The 18,606-nt window shown below is 42.3% G+C and overlaps 1 protein-coding gene across 1 annotated transcript in view; it reads right to left on the reverse strand.

Annotated features, from left to right (window-relative positions):
- LOC308306946 (disco-interacting protein 2 homolog C-like) overlaps positions 1-18,606 on the reverse strand; it is a gene marked incomplete at both ends in the record, with an annotated part of 131,653 nt that overhangs the window by 19,129 nt on the left and 93,918 nt on the right. The window contains 8 exon segments of the mRNA XM_080752002.1: positions 3,145-3,254; positions 7,306-7,417; positions 8,804-8,925; positions 12,208-12,331; positions 12,620-12,700; positions 13,506-13,606; positions 14,182-14,383; positions 15,319-15,433. Coding sequence (XP_080608128.1) covers positions 3,145-3,254; positions 7,306-7,417; positions 8,804-8,925; positions 12,208-12,331; positions 12,620-12,700; positions 13,506-13,606; positions 14,182-14,383; positions 15,319-15,433 — 967 coding nt within the window.

Here is an 18,606-nt window from a genome sequence, read left to right on the forward strand (position 1 = left end):
CTGTGAAAATAAAAAGACAACTTCCGGGAAAATTCTGCCCCACCTCCTAGAACTCTCTCTGCTTCATATCTTGACCAGGCTTTTCTCATCGCAGATGAGTAAGCCTGGACCTGAAAATAATGTTGTTTTGTCTTTTTCCGGATCTGTGTAGGAGTCTTTGCTGACAACATGTTTCCATATTGACTGTGTTCCGGGGGAGGTGTGCCTGAATATGGCTCTAAAACGGTCCACGCTGCAGGGACACGCAGGGTTTTACTTGAGATTGCAGCACAGTAAAGATCCAGATTGTTGGTTTAACTCATTTTTACCCGTAAAGTAGAGCTGGGCGATGCGATGACTTCAAAATCAATATGACCATTATCTTTAACGCTTGCCTCGACTACGATTAATGAACAATTACTATACACACACATATATATATATATATATATATATATATATACACATAAGTATATATATATATATATATATATATATACTTTACGGGTAAAATTTACCCTCTTGGAGTTAAACCAATGTATGTGAAAATAGACAATCTACAAGCTCACAGCGTGCCGAGATGCGTGTTGTGAGCTTGTAGATGGGCTATTTCCACGGATGTTAAATATGTTGACATTTCAGCAGTGATCCAACTGATATGGCCCAGTGGCCTACCCTGTTTCAAAGTAGAGTATGCTACTGTGAAGCCAATGAAGAAGCAGCATCCTCGGAGACATCACCTCTATGCAGCTTCCTCATTGGCTAAATGCGGACAGACCTCTGTCAGACATATATTTGGTAGAATAATAGTTAGACGTCAGTTCTGTCAGGGCAGTTCATGAATGGATAAAGGACAACTTATGAATGGATAGAATATATTATTATTGAATATAAAATGAGCAATATATTTATTATGGTTTGGCAATGAACTGGATCTGCTTTTAGGTACTGGGAGAAAGCGCATCTCCCAACCATAGGGACTCCAAATCTACCATAAAATAAAATCCAAAATGACAATTGGTAGCTGGGGTGGTGGCATAAATGCAGCAGCATAGAAGCAGTGCAGCAGCAAAAAGCAAGCAATGCAACTTCTCTATGTAAATGCGCTGTTCTATTATGAAGTGAATATGTGATATGTGATGAGAATAGAAGTATGAAGTGAATATGTGATGTGATGAGAATAGAAGCATGGAACTGAGACCGACTGATGGTCGGCCCGCAGCAACAAGTTCCCTGACAGAACGTGTCTGTGCATTCATTTCTTTATTTGCCCTATATTGGTCAAGTATTGTTTACAAAGTCCAAAAGGCAAACAGAAATGTAATTTCTATTCATATGTTCCTTCCCATTTAGAATGGGTACACATTATAGTGTATTATTATTTTATGCTTTAACTATTGAAAAATAGCAGATCTACAAGCTCACAGCGCGGCACCGAGTGCCGCGCTGCGAGCTTGTAGATCTGCTATTCTTGAAAAATCGTGAAAATTTGAATTTTGACCCGATTCTATAAGTGTCTTTTGAATCTTTCTAAGGTTTTTTGAAAAACCCATGTTTCTATGTCAGCAATCTGGCTATAGCCATCGTCAAAGAAAAGGCCCTTTTCACTTAACTGGAGCTCAGTTAGTCTGTTCTTGAGAGACTACTATGTCAGTGGTTCTCAAACTTTTTCATGTGAAGGACTCCCATCTCAAAAATATTTAGTTCCAGGGACCACCCAGAAGCAACATTTGAGTTACAAATGTTCGCTTTGAAAATACATGTATTCAAAGATTTGCACACATTTTCACGACTTTTTCAAAAATAGCAGATCTACACGCTCGCAGCGCGGCACTCGGTGCCGAGCTGTGAGCTTGTATATCTGCTATTTTTCACTGGTTAAATAAGGCATTCAATAATTCTAGGCCTAAATGGGTTAAATTCAATGCCATAAAAGCACAATTAAATTATTAATCACAATTGTTTGTGACTGTGAGACATTTACACATAAAGTAACAGGGGTTAGTTGGGGTCCGTTACTCAAAAAAGTAATACATAACACATTACACATTACTTGCTAAATAAAGTAATGCCATACATTACTTGATTACTCCCTGGAGAAAGTAGTTGGTTTAATTAATTACATTACTTTTGCGTTACTCCATAAACTCGCCTGAGATGCATTGTCACATAGTTTGCCACTGAATATAACATAACCTTACGTATGGCGATATATTAGCACAAATCTTTATCATAATAAGGAGGACATGGGGGGCTCATAGTGACACAAGTACAGACGAAAGCGTTTGACCACTAACTGTAATCAGGGACATGCTGGGCCCCTGATTCAGCCCGGGAAAAAGAGTTGGAGAGGCCCTCATTGCGCGCTATAGGGGCTGTTAAGTATGACATCATTTTGTAGGCAGAGAAGAATTTCTGCCCCCAGTTTCCGTGAATCTTTTTACTATTTTTACTATTTACAAATTTTTCTTCTCTTTGTTGTTGAAAGGAAAGTGTTAGAATTATACTTTAATTATACTTTATACTAAATGATGTCACGGCTTAAAAGCTCAAAGAAGTGACATTAAGCCAGTGCCATTTCAGATCATGACAAGTGACATTAAGCCAGTGGGCCAATTACATGAGTTATATTTCGTCATTGTCAGGTGGAAACCTTGTATGTCCAAAACCATTTTAAAAATAATTTAAACTAGTGAAAACAGCCGATCTACAAGCACACAACGCCTCGCACCGCGAGGCGTTGTGTGCTTGTAGATCTGCTGTTTTCACAACTTTTGTGCAACAGCCTTGTATGATGAAGCAGGGCTTTGCTTTGCGAAAAAATGTACACATTTGAAACTTGGAGATACGAGGTTTCTGCCCGACAGTGACGACGATTTACTTTGTTGGCCTCCCAGCCCCCAAAATGGAACGACATTTTATTTTAATTTTTTTCCTAATGGCCGGCCTGGACATGAACCGGCCGTTAGGGAGTTGTCCCGCTTTTCCCAATGGCCAGCACGTCCCTAGACTGTAATGTTTTTACATTTACATTACTCAATTTAGGAGGAATAGTGCCGTTACATTACTCGTTACTGAAAAAAATACATAATGTGATTACAGTAACTCCGTTACAGTAATTGTGTTACCCCCAACTCTGTCCAGTAACATTCCTCAGTAACTGACCTGCACTCCGGCCAGCATTCCCGTAGTGGACACACTGAAGTCCAGATAGGCCAGGCCGTCTGGGTTGGTGGGCTTATAGAGAGATGGGGGCTTCTTCTTTGGAAGGTCATCTGGACAGACACACACACACACACACACACACACACACACACACACACACACACACACACACACACACACACACACACACACACACAGAATATCAATAACAGAAACGGTATAATGTCTCTGTCAAGTAGAAACCTTGTAAATGTACTATTTTGGGCTTTTCATGGAAATGGAAAACAAAAAGTAAAGTATGTTCCAACCAAGCCCCCAGAACCTCGGTAGAACGTTGAAGCAGCCTTATCCTAGTGGTCAAACCTGGCAGTGCAGTTAAACGCTACTGCGCGTGCGTATGCTAATGCTAATGCTACTGCATGCGCCCTAGTCCTAGTGCGCCTGCTCAGTGCGTCGCAGGCCGCAAAATTGTCTCACTTTTGTTTGCCAATTCAGCAACTTCTTCCAGCAGTCTTCCGGGTGCTTCAGACGCCACTGAGCAGGGGCGTCACACCAAATTCTGGGTACAAGGATTCACTGCGGGCCCCCCATGAATGTTAACTATTGAAAAATAGCAGATATACAAGCTCACAGCGCGGCACCGAGTGCCGCGCTGCAAGCTTGTAGATCTGCTATTTTTGAAAAAGTGTGAAAAAGTGTGCAAGAAACCCATGTTTCCTTGTCAGTGATGCTCAAACTTTTTCATGTGAAGGACCCCCAAAATGATATGAATTTGGCCACGGACCCCCATCTCAAAATATTTAGTTCCAGGGACTCCCCCGGAAGCAAAATTTGAGTTACAAATGTCCGCTTAAAGTTACAAATGTCCGCTTAAAAAAAAATTTAAGATTTCCACACCTTTTCACGACTTTTCAAAAATAGCAGATCTACAAGCTCTCGGTGCCGCGCTGTGAGCTTGTACATCTGCTATTTTTCAATAGCTAAAGTTACTAGGGCCCCTCCACCTTGGGCCCTGGTAACTCAGTCCCACTTTCCTACCCCTTGTGACGCCCCTGCCACTGAGCAACTGAGCATTGAAATGAACAGCTGGGGGCGGGGCCATCCGCTCTCTATTATATATTATGTCATATGGTTCCCCGAGGGCTTGGAGTGCAAAGTGAAATTCTCTGAATTTTACAGGACAGCTTTCCATTGATTGTAATTATTTAATTAAAATCTTTAAGCATTCTATACTTTAATACAGATTAGGCTTCAATGAATGTATTTAAAAAAGAAATGTGTTGTTTTTATATTTTGTAATATTGCAATCAATGAAAATGTCACTTTGCGCTCCAAGCATTTTGTCACAACCTCTTTTTTTAATACTTTTCATTGTTAAATATTTATAACACCTAGAGACAGTGCGTTTTGGGGCAGTTATAGTTAGCAGTCTGATATGAACGTACTAATACACAGAGAGACACACAGAACCGCGAGGATTTTATTTACTGACTGAGCTTCAGTCATTATTTATGTCTAAAAATATCTCTGATCCTTGATGCTAATCCTAACCGCTGAGAGAGGTCTGAATGCATGAACTCACTCTGCATGATTCTCCTGATAATATTTCTATCTTTCTGAGGACATCTGGTGTGTACACAGAGCTCTAGATTACGTATGTTGAGGTCTGAACGGTTCAGACCAGGGACGTGCTGGCCATTGGGAAAAGCGTGACAACTCCTGAATGGCCGGTTCATTCCTGGCCGATCCAGGCTGGCCATTAGGAAAAAATGTAAAATAAAATGTCGGCCTTCATTCCATTTTGGGGGCTGGGCGGCCAACAAAGTAAATCGTCACTGTCGGGCAGAAACCTCGTATCTCCAAGTTTCAAATTTGTATTTTTTTTCCCCGCAAAGCAAAGCCCTACTTCATCATACAAGGCCGTCGCACAAAAGTAGTGAAAACAGCAGATCTACAAGCACACAACGCCTCTCACCGCAAGTTTTGTGCTTGTAGATCAGCTGTTTTCACTAGTTTAAATCATTTTTAAATGATAAATACAAAACAAACGGTTTTGGACATACAAGGTTTCCACCCGACATCGACGAAATATAACTCATGTACAATAATTGGCCCACTGGCTTGTCACTTGTCATGATCTGAAATGGCAAATCTTTGAGTAGCAGCAGCGCAATAGAGAGAGATCTCTTTCTATAGCGCGCAATGAGGGCCTCTCCAACTCTTTTTCCCAGGCTGAATCAGGGGCCCAGCACGTCCCTGGTTCAGACCTCAACATACGTAATCTAGAGCTCTGTGTACACACCAGATGTCCTCAGAAAGATAGAAATATTATTAAAGGAGTAGTTCACCCCCAAAATGACTTTTTTTCTATTGATTAGTCATGCCATGGAGACTAGAGTTCAATAATTTTTTTTGTTTTTTGTCACATTCCTAAGACAAAAATGTGATAACAATAAATTTACCCCCATTGATTCCGGATGGTGACCCGTTTCGAAACGGGTCACCATCCGGAATCAATGGGGGTAAATTTACTCGAATCAAATTTTTGTCTTAGTAATGTGGCAAAAACCAAAAAATATTATTGAACTCTACTCTCCATGGCATGACTAATCAATAGAAAAAAAGTCATTTTGGGGGTGAACTACTCCTTTAAGAGAATCATGCAGAAAACCTGCCGATCATCTCCCTGTCACCTCCCGCCACCTTCCGCCGCCGATTCGTGGCCCGAATCGGTTTGGTTAAAAGTGCACTTTAGGGTAGGGGGCGTCTACTGGCATTTTGGCTGGCATTGCGCCTACTGTGTGTGTGTGTGTGTGTGTGTGCGTGCGTGCGTGCGTGCGTGCGTGCGTGCTTGCGTGGGTGCGTGCGTGCGTGCGTGCGTGCGTGCGTGCGTGCGTGCGTGCGTGCGTGCGTGCGCGCGCGCGTGCTTGCGTGGGTGCGTGCGTGCGTGCGTGCGTGCGTGCGTGCGTGCGTGCGTGCGTGTGTGCCACGCTCCATAACATAGCCCTCAACCATAGTGAAAACCTACAGGGTTGCCCCTTCAGTCAGCTGGCCCAGGGACAGAAGCACAACTACCAGACGGAAAACACTTTGGACCAAACCAGATTATAAGAAAACAAAAAGAAAGCTACCTAACATACTGGAAAGAGACAACCCAAAACCAAAGCAAATGGAATGCTATCTAGCACTAAAAAGAGAATACATTAGCAGAATATCTGAGCACGGTAAACAACCCAAAACTCAGGAAAGGTACAGACTCAGCAAACACAGCCTTGCAACAGAGAAAGGCTGCCACAGACAGACCCCGCTCCCAAGGGAAGACAGACTATGCACCCACTGCACACATGTGTTAGAAACAGATCACCACCTGCCCACTATAGACATCAGAGACACATACCCACAGATTACACACACCCAAAGTGAGTTTGAAAACATGAGCTGCTACTTATAAATGCATTTTACATCTGAGTCTTTATACTTAAGCTTTATACCCTGTATATATATATATATATATATATATATATATATATGTATATATGTATATATGTTACAGTATGTTTGGGTAACTCAGTACGTTCATGGTAAGAGCGCTTGTTTTGTCGTTCACCACACACCAATCACCACCAGATGGCGACGACAGCCATTCACTAGGCGCTGACTCACTAGGCGCTGACGTCACTCGTTTGCGACTCTCTTTCTTTATTTACTAGCCTAGCTCGGCAGTGTTTAGCCATTAGCTTACTATGCCTTACTCTAACCCTAACCCTAGCCTTAACCTCAGTAAAACTATGCCTAACCCTAACCCTAACCCTAACCCTAACCTCCGTGGGGTGAGGCGCTATCATTCCTGCCGACGCGACGTTGTTGTGGCTCAAAGCGACCGCTTGTTCCGCCCCGTGCCGCACGACGAGTGCTCCGTTTCTCGATCGTACTGTTTCTCTATCAAACCGTGACATATATATAAATAAAATGACACAAAGCGACAAAGCTCTGTTTGCACAATGCTGTACCCCATCCAACTGTATGTATATTCCCCCTTTGTGTGTGTGTGTGTGTGTGTGTGTGTGTGTGTGTGTGTGTGTGTGTGTGTGTGTGTGTGTGTGTGTGTGTGTGTGTGCGCCTGCGTGCTTGCGTGCGTGTGTGCGTGCGTGTGCTGTGTACCTGTGTCGAGGACAGGGGGCCAGTTCCTGATGTCCACAGTGGCCATGGCCTCCTTGGAGCGTAGCAGCTTGCAGATGACAGCCGTGGTCATTACACACGCCGAACGACTCACCTGGACAATGTGAGTTAAACGGCGAGTGGTAGAGAGAGAGAGAGAGAGAGAGAGAGAGAGAGAGAGAGAGAGAGAGAGAGAGAGAGAGAGAGAGAGAATGAGAGAGATGGAAGCAGAAGGATTTGAAGGAGGTAAAGTACGTTGAAATTATTTAGCAATGCAGCTTTATTGTCACATCACAGTTTTACAGAAGAAAGAAGTGGGTGAAATGGGTTTCCGTGCATAGTTCCCATCGTATCGTTGGCATGGCTACCATTTTGGACGTCCAAAATGGCCACCGATGATACACATAATTATTTGAGCTTCTAGACAGCCTAGCAACGTAATTAAATATGCTAATCCAATGTTTTATGGACATAAAGACCTCAAACCCTCTTACATCTTCCTTGCCACCCCGATGGCCAGGGAGAAATTATAATAATATCTGATTTATTACATATGATATTAGTTTGTGATTTGCCTTTTCTTTATATATATATTTCCTACTTTTTTGATTAATTTGTACAGCATTTTGGCAAATTCAGCCAATGAAGCAAGTTTATATTTATTTTCATTCACATGAACAATTAAGAAAAATATTATAATGATCATATAATTTCCCTGAAGACCACTTGGGGGCGCCATTGCATGATGCTGAGCATCATGTTGAGGTCTTTATCCCCCATAGGATTAGCATATATTGTATTAAGTTTATATCGTCACTGTCCAAAACTGTTACTTTTCAGCAGTCAAATTCAAAAACAGCAAAGTAATTAGATCTACAAGCGTTTTGAGCTTTTAGATCTGCTTCTTTTGCTGTTTTTGATGCTTTTGTGTGAAGCTGTACTATGATCAAGTTAAAGTAGTAGTAGTAGTAGTAGTTAAAGTTAAAATATGGATATAAGGAGATTTTTGCCCCACAGCAACGCCAAGATAAATGGACATACCGTATATTGTCACATCGTCAGGCAGAAACCTCGTCCGTTATCTCCAAGTCTCAAATGTGTGTGTTTTTTTTGTTTTTTTTTATTAAAGCCCTACTTTATCATACCAAAGTCGCACAAAAGTAGTGAAAATAACCGATCTACAAGCACACACCGCCTCGCATCGCGTTAAATCATTTTTTAAATAATAACAAAAAATGAAGGTTTTGGACATACAAGGTTTCCACCTGACAACGACGATACACACACGGGAGGCTCTCTCCATTCCGACATGTCGCCACTCCGATATTGACTTCTTATTGTCGGAGTGGCGACACTCCCATGGGGGTTCGGTTTAGGGTTAGGGTTAGAGATAGGGTTAGTGTCGGAATGGAGACATGTCGGAAAGGAGACATGTCAGAGTGGAGAGATGCACTCGATACACACATGCACAATAAGTGTTGGATGTGAGTGGCGGTCTGACCTCGACGATCATCTTGACGGTGGGCAGGGTGGTGGAGATGTTCTGGGGGTGTGGCGGTCGCACCGTGATGGGAACACAGCCAGCATACAGGCAGCCGTAGAACGCTGCTATCAGGTCTATACCTGGGAGACACAACACAAGCAAGTGGGTAATACCAGATGATTTTGATTCACCTTTTTGTCGTACTTCAAAACATCAATCATTTATCAAATTTAGAGGCCCTCATTTGTGGAACCGTCTAGATGCTTCACTTTTTTTTTTTACTTTGCACTATTAAGTTGGAACTATTGCTGTATTGACTTTGACCTCTAAGGACCTTCCAGGGAGAGTGCTCATGTGCGTCTTGCGGTGACACGCTGCCTAGTTTCTTCTGCTCTGAGCTGTTTCTGTTGTTTTTTTCGCACTGTTTTTCGACATTAGGTTGTGTTGGTAGTTTCTGAGTATGTGTCTTGTTTAACAATGACAGTGAGATACTTGTTGCACTAACTAGCATTGACTGCTTTGGTCTCTTTTTGTAAGACACTTTATGTATATATACTTATATTTAATTCGCCCCCTCTATTGATGCACCTTCTCTTTTTTGGTACTGTACTGCTCTTGTTTTTACTCTTATCTATTTTTTCCTACTTCTCTGTAACTTTGTAAATAACTGTATACTGCTGTGCTACAACTGGACAACTAAATTTCCCCCTTGGGATAATAAAGGTATCTATCTATCATCTATCACTTAAGTCATCACTATCCTTCCCAATATTCAAGAAACATCTAAATCAATATCTTATTTCTTCCTGACTGTAGTCCACATGATTTAGTTTACTGATGTGTTATCTTTCCTAAAGTTTTTTTTTTGTCTCTTTTCTCTTGTTTTTTTTTCTTTTCCTTTTGTTGTCGTTTCTGTGTTTTTATTTCTTTATTGCAGAGCTGCTCCCTGGCCCTTGTTGTATTCTATTGTATTTGTATTGTTCTTATTGACCTTTTAAATCTGTTAATTAATGACCTCTTCCAATAAGGGAAGGATTCCAAATAAGCCTGATGGCTTCTTCCTTTCCTCGCACTGTATTTTGTTCCCATGATATGTATTGTTAATGTTTTATATTATGTGCTAATAACAGTGTTGGGAAGAACGGCGTTACTTGTAACGGCGTTACGTAACAAAACTACTTTTCTCTGTAACTAATAACGTAACGCGTTACATTTCCCATTCAATAACGCCGTTCTAGTTACTGTGGTGTAAAGTGGCTAGTTACTTTTTACTTTCTGTGGTCCAAATTGACTGTTTCTCTCCGCAGTGGAGACGAGAGCAGACTGAGAGCGGCAGCGGAGCCTCCCTGTCTGGCTGCCTGTCATAAACTGCCCTGTGGAAACTCTCATAGTCAAGTGACAGAGGTGCCTGGCCTCGCACACTAACATGATGCGCTGTAGAGGAGCAATGATTGGTTGACCTGGGTTAAAGCTTCAGGCTAAGCCAATCAGAGACGGCCTTGGGCGGGTCTTAAAAAATACACACAAACTGACACTGAGCCAAGCGCACACACATTGTCACACGGTGAAGAGAGTCGGCGTCACGGAGAGGATAGTACTTGTGTCTCCAAATGCTGGCGAGAGCTCGGGACAACAGCAGCTTTGCAACTTGGAAAAGTTATTTTAACTTTGTGGAGATAAATGGCGCTAAAATCTACTCCACCAAAATCGCCACAGCATGTCACCCAGAGGGAACCAAACAGATTGATTGCCAAGCCACGTAATGCAAGTGCTAGCTAGATATGAAACATGCTTGATCAATGATGCTTTCCATCGCAACCTTTGAGTATGTTGCCTTCAGAGAACTAGTCAGTGTTGCACAGCACTATGATAAGTGGCTACAATGAATATATGCCTGTCAACATTTCTAAACATATCTTTAGCTTTATTGTTCCACTGCATTTCTGTGCATAATTGCTACAATGACAGGGAGTTGTCTTTCCTCTTTATAAGGTCATTAATTGAAGCCCCCCCCCCCCCCCCCCAAAAAAAAAAAAAAAAAAAAGAAAGTGTAACTGACTTTCCAGAATGCTTTGTTTTGATTTATATTTTTTAAAGTAAAGTAAGGTAACTAGTAAATAGTTACTTTTATAATTTAGTAACTAGTAACACAACTAGTTACCTTTTCAGAGCAGTAACTAGTAAAGTAATAAGCCCAACACTGGCTAATAAACTAAACTAAACTAAACTAAACTAAACAAAACAAGTCACTACACCACTAAGATACCCATGTACCGACAAAATACTTCACAACACCAGAGGCAGCTCCACGGATCATGTTCAACCCAGATTCGGTTCAAACTAAATTTGCTATACCGCTAAAATGTGGAACTTCTACTAAAATCTTCAATCAATCAATCAAACGTACAACAAAATGCAGTCTTGCTTTTCACCAGGAGAGGTCACTAATCGATGAGCCCATTTGTGAAACAATAAGTGGTTCAGTGGTTCATTAGCCTCGGGATCCAGGCATTTCATTCAAGAAAGAAAAACCTGGGTAAAGCCACCAATAACTGTGTTTCAGCCAATCATGGCGAGAGTCTGTGTGTATACATATCCCCCCCTCCCCCTCCACTCTATGGCAGGCATCAAACAGGTAGTTGTATTTGATGCTTTCATCGATAAGAGAGATCGCTAACGAACTCTTGACACTTTGACACTGAGGTAATTGACGCCCAATCAATTACCTCAGTTCACAACCCCTTTGAAGTTCAAAGGGAGCAATTAAGAGCTCTGGCCAGCTCCTGAAAAAAACAGAGATCGGTGAACAAATGCTATTGGCCGCTGAGATTCAGCAGCTCGTATCCCCGCCCGTCCGCGCTCGGCCAGCCTAGTGGTTCATAAAAGATTCATTCAGGGTTCCCACACATCTTTACCAATTAATTTCCAAAACTTTTCCAAAACTTTTCAAGAATATTTAACCCGATTTCCAGGACTATAATGACAATAATTCAGCTCAATAACGAGTTGCCTACTCCTATGCGCAATGCCCAAAGACAGGTAGTGTATGGCAGTGGTTCTCAACCTTTTCTGGCCGCGACCCACGAAATAATCATATTTTAACTGGGGACCCGGGCAACCTGACGAGCACTAAGAGTAGAGGAATTTTGTATAACACGGTTTTATTGTGAAAATAGCCGATCCACATGCTCGAGCATGTAGATCGGCTATTTTCACAATTTCTGCCAATGTTTAATTTGTCATTTCAGAGGTATTAAGAAAAATCAATAACCAAAGACAATGCATAGCTATTTTTCCAGGACCTTCCAAGACCCTTGATCAATTCCAAAACTTTTCCAGTACTGGAAAAAATATTTCCAGGAATTTCATGACCGTGGGAACCCTGTTCATTTGTCCATCACTGTTATGCGTGTGTCACTGACCTGGTGGGTAGACCAGCGCTACATGGTCTCCCTCCTGCAGACCTCCTCTCTCCACCAGCAGCGCGGCCACTCGCTCTGCTCGCTTATGGAGCTGCAGACACGTCAGCGAGTTGGACACTGCCCCCTGTAGGATGGGAGGACAAGAGAGAATTAAAGTTCTCAGTCTACCACAACTGATCTCAGTTGTTTGGATTCTGTAGAACAGGGGTTTTCAAAGTGGGTGACGGGGCACCCTGGGGTGCCGTGACGGCAGTCCAGGGGTGCCGCAAGATAATTTGATAATAAAAACAATTATTTAGGATCATTTTAAACATGAATTTCAAATATTCAGTCAGTTCTAACCAAAATAGCCATTATCTCAATGTTTTCCTTGCTAAGAGTTGCCATAAATGCGTGCGTGCGTGCGTGTTACCCGTGAGCTGAGCAGGGTGTAGAGGATGTGGTCCGGTGTGGTCTGAGATCTCCACTGCAACACCTCCGACAGGAACAGGAACTAGAACACAGGATGTGACATCATCGTCAAACACTGGCCTGGAGCTGCAGTCCTTCACCTGCTCTCTCGCGTAGCCAGACAACCATTATCACTCAAATCTCCAAACGCTATGACTGACTACTAGAGTCTTTAACTACACCTCCCGAAAGCAGAGAAAGGAAGCTGTCATCTCCGTTCACATATTTGTATATATGTTTCCTGTGGAAATAAGCTTAGTCTTTTCATGGATCTCCTTTAAGTAGACCTTGTACCAGTGAACTGTACCGTCATGAAACTGTACCTTTTCCTATGCAAACTTCTTATAAAGTCTTCAATCAATCAATCAATCAAGTATGTCAAGGGAGTTGGGTTTGACAAAGTTCAGAGGTGATAGTAGACACCTTTATGAACACATTTGTGAAGAAAGCTTGTGATTTAGATTTAGTTCCCAGATTGGTCTAGCAATAGGCTAACTTTCCCTTACTAATGTGCCGTTTCAGGGCTTTAGTGCTCTTTTCCTGCACATTTCCCGCAAATGCAATTTTTTTCCACAGGTTTCTTTCCCTATTTTGGCTTTCTAATTGTTATGGAGAATGGTCTATTGAGTGTAGTTTTGCAGAAACCGCAAATGGCAAGAAACCACTCCATTCCCATTGAAAAGCAGAATCCACCTCAGGTAGATTTAAACTTCAGAGTCAGAGGAGGTCATAAAAATAGCTAAAATAGCTGATCTACAAGCTCAATGTTCTGCCAATCCACTGGAAATCTACTGTCAATGGGAGGACTGTGAAGTTTTGAAATGACACATCTGTATAAAGGCTTCTACCTGGTCGTTGTCGTCAGTCTGGCCCAGGTCCCTGCCACTGGCCTGGGCAATTCTCTTCCCTGACACCAGGTTCCCCACCATCACAGAGGCAGGACCGATCTCTGTAACACACAAATGCGTTTAGTCCCCATAAGAATAGCTAGACAAGCGCGCGCACGCACGCACGCACTAGGGCTGTCACGATATGACATTTTACATGACGATTAATTGTCACTCAAATAATTGTCGATTAACGATTTAATTGTGTTTTTGTCGTTGATAATTACATTTCTGTTTGGCTTTTAGGCTTTGAAGTTGTACATGGTAGATATGACACATAACCTAAATATACAAAGAAATTACTGACATATTTGACAACTTACTACTTAAAAAATAACTTTGATAGTGGAAATAGCCGATCTACAAGCTCACAACGCGTCGCGATGCGACGCGTTGTGAGCTTGTAGATCTGCTATTTCCACTATTTCGGACATTTTCAACATTCACGATTATGACGATTATGACAAAATAATTGCGATAATGTCAAATAATCACGATTAGACGATTATGTAATAATTGTGACAGCCCTAGCACGCACGCACGCACGCACGCGCGCACGCACACACACACACACACACACACACACACACACACACACACACACACACACACACACACACACACACACACACAGTACCTGGCTGTTTCTGCCGGGGCTTGGGCATGTTGGTGACACAGGTGTGGGGACACATGAGGACGTTGCAGGGGTGAAGCCCCCCCTCCAGGTACAGCTGCTTGGTCTCCGACAGGTGGATGCCCCCCAGCGGGGTCTTGGGCAGCGTGTTGGCAGGGACCAGGGCCAGGCAGAACACCCCCACGCCATGGATGCTGTCTATCGCCTGGGTGGGTGGAGAGAGGAGAGGAGAGGAGAGGAGAGGAGAGGAGAGGAGAGGAGAGGAGAGGAGAGGAGGAGTTTGTTTATTTCGTTGTGTTCTTCTTTCTTTCTGTTCTATTACTCCCCAATGCTGCTTTTCAAACTATACTGCAAAGTCATAGATACATACATTCAGTTGCGTCTTCCCAAACAGGCATGCAGCGTGCTTGTGTGTGTGTGTGTGCGCGTGTGTGTGTGTGTGTGTGTGTGTGTGTGTGCGCGCATGCGTGTACAGCAGGGGTTCCCAAACTTTTTGTCTCAGGGCACCCCATAAATATATTTTTTTTAATCCGAGGCACCCCTACATTATAATTCTCACTCCCAGCACCTTATATTTATAGCATATCATCGTTGTCGGGTGTTAGTTTTGTATTTATCATCTACAAAATGTACTAAACTAGTGAAAACAGCAGATCTACAAGCTCTCGCATCGCGAGGCGTTGTGTGCTTGTAGATCGGCTGTTCTTCCCTAGTTTTATGCAACAGAGGTTTCTGCCTGACAGTGATGATATTTTAGTGATTATGTTGCGAGGAAAACGTTGAGAGATAATAGCCATTTTGGTTAGAACTGACTGAAAATAACTGTATTTCAGGTTTAAAATGATACTAAATATCTTTTCAAGTGTCCAAATAAATTCCAAATATTATCAAATTATCTCGTGGCACCCCTGGACTGCTGTCGCGGCACCCCAGGGTGCCCCGTCACCCACTTTGAAAACCCCTGGTGTATGCATTGTTGTGCTGATTCCATGCTTTTTTCCTTGACATTGCACCAGCTGCATTGCTGTAACTTTAGCAACATGCAGCAGCACATGGTTTATCGACTGAAAACTATACTGGTGCATAGTGGAGTCTCGTGCGTGTGCGAGCGTGTGTGCGTGTGCGAGCGTGTGCGCGAACCTGCAGCACGCGGCTCATCCACTGGAAGCTGTCCTCCTCGGTGGCGTCCGGCCGCTGCTCCGCCACCACCACGATCCTCTCGTCTCTCAGCACCGTCACAGAGAACACCGCTATCCTGCAGCCATGGACACACACACACACACACACACACACACACACACACACACACACACACACACACACACACACACACACACACACACACACACACACACACACACACAGGGCAGGGAGGAGGAGGAGGAGGGGTCAACACATGAGGGAATGTACGCAGGGACGTGCTGGCCATTGGGAAAAGCGGGCCAACTCCCGAGCGGCCGGTTCATTCCCGGCCATTAGGAAAAAATGTGTTCCATTTTGGGGGCTGGGCGGCCAACAAAGTAAATCGTAGATTTATATATTTTTACAGCTAACGGCCACCAGGGGCGCTCAACAGGAAGCAGGAAGGACACCTGCGGCTTATAGTCAAGTGCGGCTTATATATGTAAACATTCGTTTTTTGTTCTAAATTTAGCAGGTGCGGCTTATATTCAGGTGCGGCTTATAGTCCAGCAATTACGGTAAGCAAGAGGCGAACATTGTGAAAATAGCCGATCTACTATTGCTATTTTCACAATATTTATCTGTGGAACCGAGTCACATTAAATGTAATACCTACAAGTGCTTGTCAGGGTTCTTATGACTTCCTATCTAGCCAAGCTTTATAAACCATGAAGAAACATATATAGGCCTACAGTATAAAAAAAATAATAATAATAATAAGCAAAACAGCAAAAAAGATGATTTAAACTAGGGAAAATAGCTGAAAAGATGTGTAAGATTGATTTAAAATGCAACCTCTTTTCCCCAGTGTTCAATAATCAAGGACCTTTATTGGGTGATTTCCCCATTCGCTTTCCAAGGTGGAGTGCTAAAGGCATTCGTACATTGGGGGATTCATTTGATGTAAATGGTTTACGATCTTTTCAGAATCTGTGTGATCTCTTCAATCTACCATTTTTTTTTCTACTTACAACTGAGAACGTCCATGAGGAGGGGTCCCATGGCAAACTCCCCTTAGAATGCACCCTTTTCATGAGGTTATATGTGATGTTAATAGATCAAGAAGTTTGGTTTCCACCCTTTATGCATTTTTATTAGACTCTAGTTATGGGCCACTATCTGTTGATACTGTGTGGAAGAGTGGTGGACTCTTATCTTTGCGGGGACACAGTATGGTCTAATATTAGGCTATCTTCTATTTAAACTTTGTGCATTGAACATATTTAACTACCCGCAGATTATGTGCTATGAGGATCCCAACTGTACTCTCTGTACTTCAGATAGTAGTTCTACCTTCCTTCATATGGTTTGGGAATGCCCATATTGTATGTGTCCTCATTTTGGAATATGGTTGCCTCAAAACTTTCAGCAATTTTTAGAGTCAATATCACACCTTCTCCTTCTTTATTTTTATTAAATGACATCTCACAGCTGCATCTAAACAATATCCGCAAGTGCATCTTCTTTGCTGGATTAACAGCGGCTAAGAAGGTGGTTGTTACGCGGTGTAAATACCTTAACATTTTGCCAGTGGGCTCTTTTTAGATATAGTATATCTAGAGCAGTCAACAGCAAGATTACACAGAGCGAAAGAGGAAAACATTATTATATTATATGGTCGGACATTGCAGATAAGCTCAAGGATATGATTCAAGAAGTCACTACATAGTGGTAATAGCCTGGCACAAGCATGCAAGCATCTTAAATTCTATGTTGTTCCGGGGAAAGGGGGTGGATGGGTTTGTTTTTCTTCTTTTCCTTCCTATCTTGTGATTTTATTTGTTTTCTTATTTTACTCATAATACATTTGTGTAACTTTCTACATTCATGATTTGAATAAAATAAAAAAGAATTAATAACAAAAAACTATTGAAACTAGCTGATCTACAAGCACACAACGCCTCGCGGATCTGCTATTTTCACTAGTTTTGTGCGTCGTATGATGAAGCAGGGCTTTACTTTACGGGGGAAAAACATACACATTTGAAACCTGGAGATACTGTACATGGTTTCTGCCGGACCAGTGACGTTATGTTCCTCAGAGAAGTTAAAGGCCCAAGTAAGTAAGTCAAGTATGCAATATGAGGTTGAAATGATTGTAAAGCTATAATGATGACACATTTTGCTGTGGCAGAGGCTCATTCTGTTCAGCTGAAGATTGGTATGAAATTCTTCAAACTGGTTCAGTCAGCTCACACCAGACTCTCCTGAGACCTCGTCCTGTGTTTGAATTTACTCTGCCCGGACTGCGCGGCGACTCCAAAGCTCCCTCTCCTCTCTCTATCTATGCACAAAGTATAAAATGAATATGGAGACAAAAGACCACAAGCCGACCACAGAGCTTTATCCCTACAGACTCGTTACATTAGCATTGTGAAGGCTTTTGCGGATCCCAGCAGTGGTGTGATGATTGATGATTCTGCACTTTAAATCCTCTGATATGGAAATAATGGCATTAATAAAAAGGCAGGAGGCTATTTTTTATTGTTTCTCAAGTCCCCCAAGAGTTTTTTTTTTTAAATTCTATTCGCTATTCTATGCCAGCCTGGATGTTCAAATTGATGGCTGGTCACCTGCCAAGGTGTAGCTGGCAGAGTAGACAAACGTATCAAGTCAGCAAGCCAACATGGACAGCAGCATTTGGCTGGTATCATATTCCCTCCTACAAGGTAAATACAAAGTAACGGCTGAGCTGAGACAGGCAGTGATTAAGTTGCAGGGAGATCAAAACCCCCTAATGTAAAATTGCGTATATGCATTGTTAATGGACTTCTTATATAGCCATGAAATAGCCGTTGGCAATGGGGGCTGGTGTAAGTCTCTCTTTTTTGATGGCCAACATTAAAAGTGGCTTTAATGAGAATGATTCACAGAGATACTCCAGTCTAATAAAAGTGGAATGTCCCATTTGATTTAAGTGAACAGTCCCTTGTCAAAGAGCAGCCGAAAGGGGACAGTAGAATGTAATAAACACTCATCACTCAACACTGAGTCACTTTAACTCATACCCTGCCAAAAAAGACGTTTCTATAATAAAAACGTCTTTAAAACGTCTTTTTCACTATGGACCTCCCTGCCAGACGTCTTCTGAACGTCTTTTTTTTTTAAATAATAAAAAAAAAAAAAATGAAAAATTGAAAAAAAAAAAATTGAAAAAAAATGTTTTGGACCTCCAACAGTGTACTAGGCATGATCGCGATCGCGAAATTGCATGTTTAACCCCCATACCAACCCCATCTTTCAAAC

This window comes from Nannobrachium achirus, assembly GCF_963921795.1.
Source record: "Nannobrachium achirus genome assembly, chromosome: 21".
Taxonomy (NCBI): Eukaryota; Metazoa; Chordata; class Actinopteri; order Myctophiformes; family Myctophidae; genus Nannobrachium; species Nannobrachium achirus.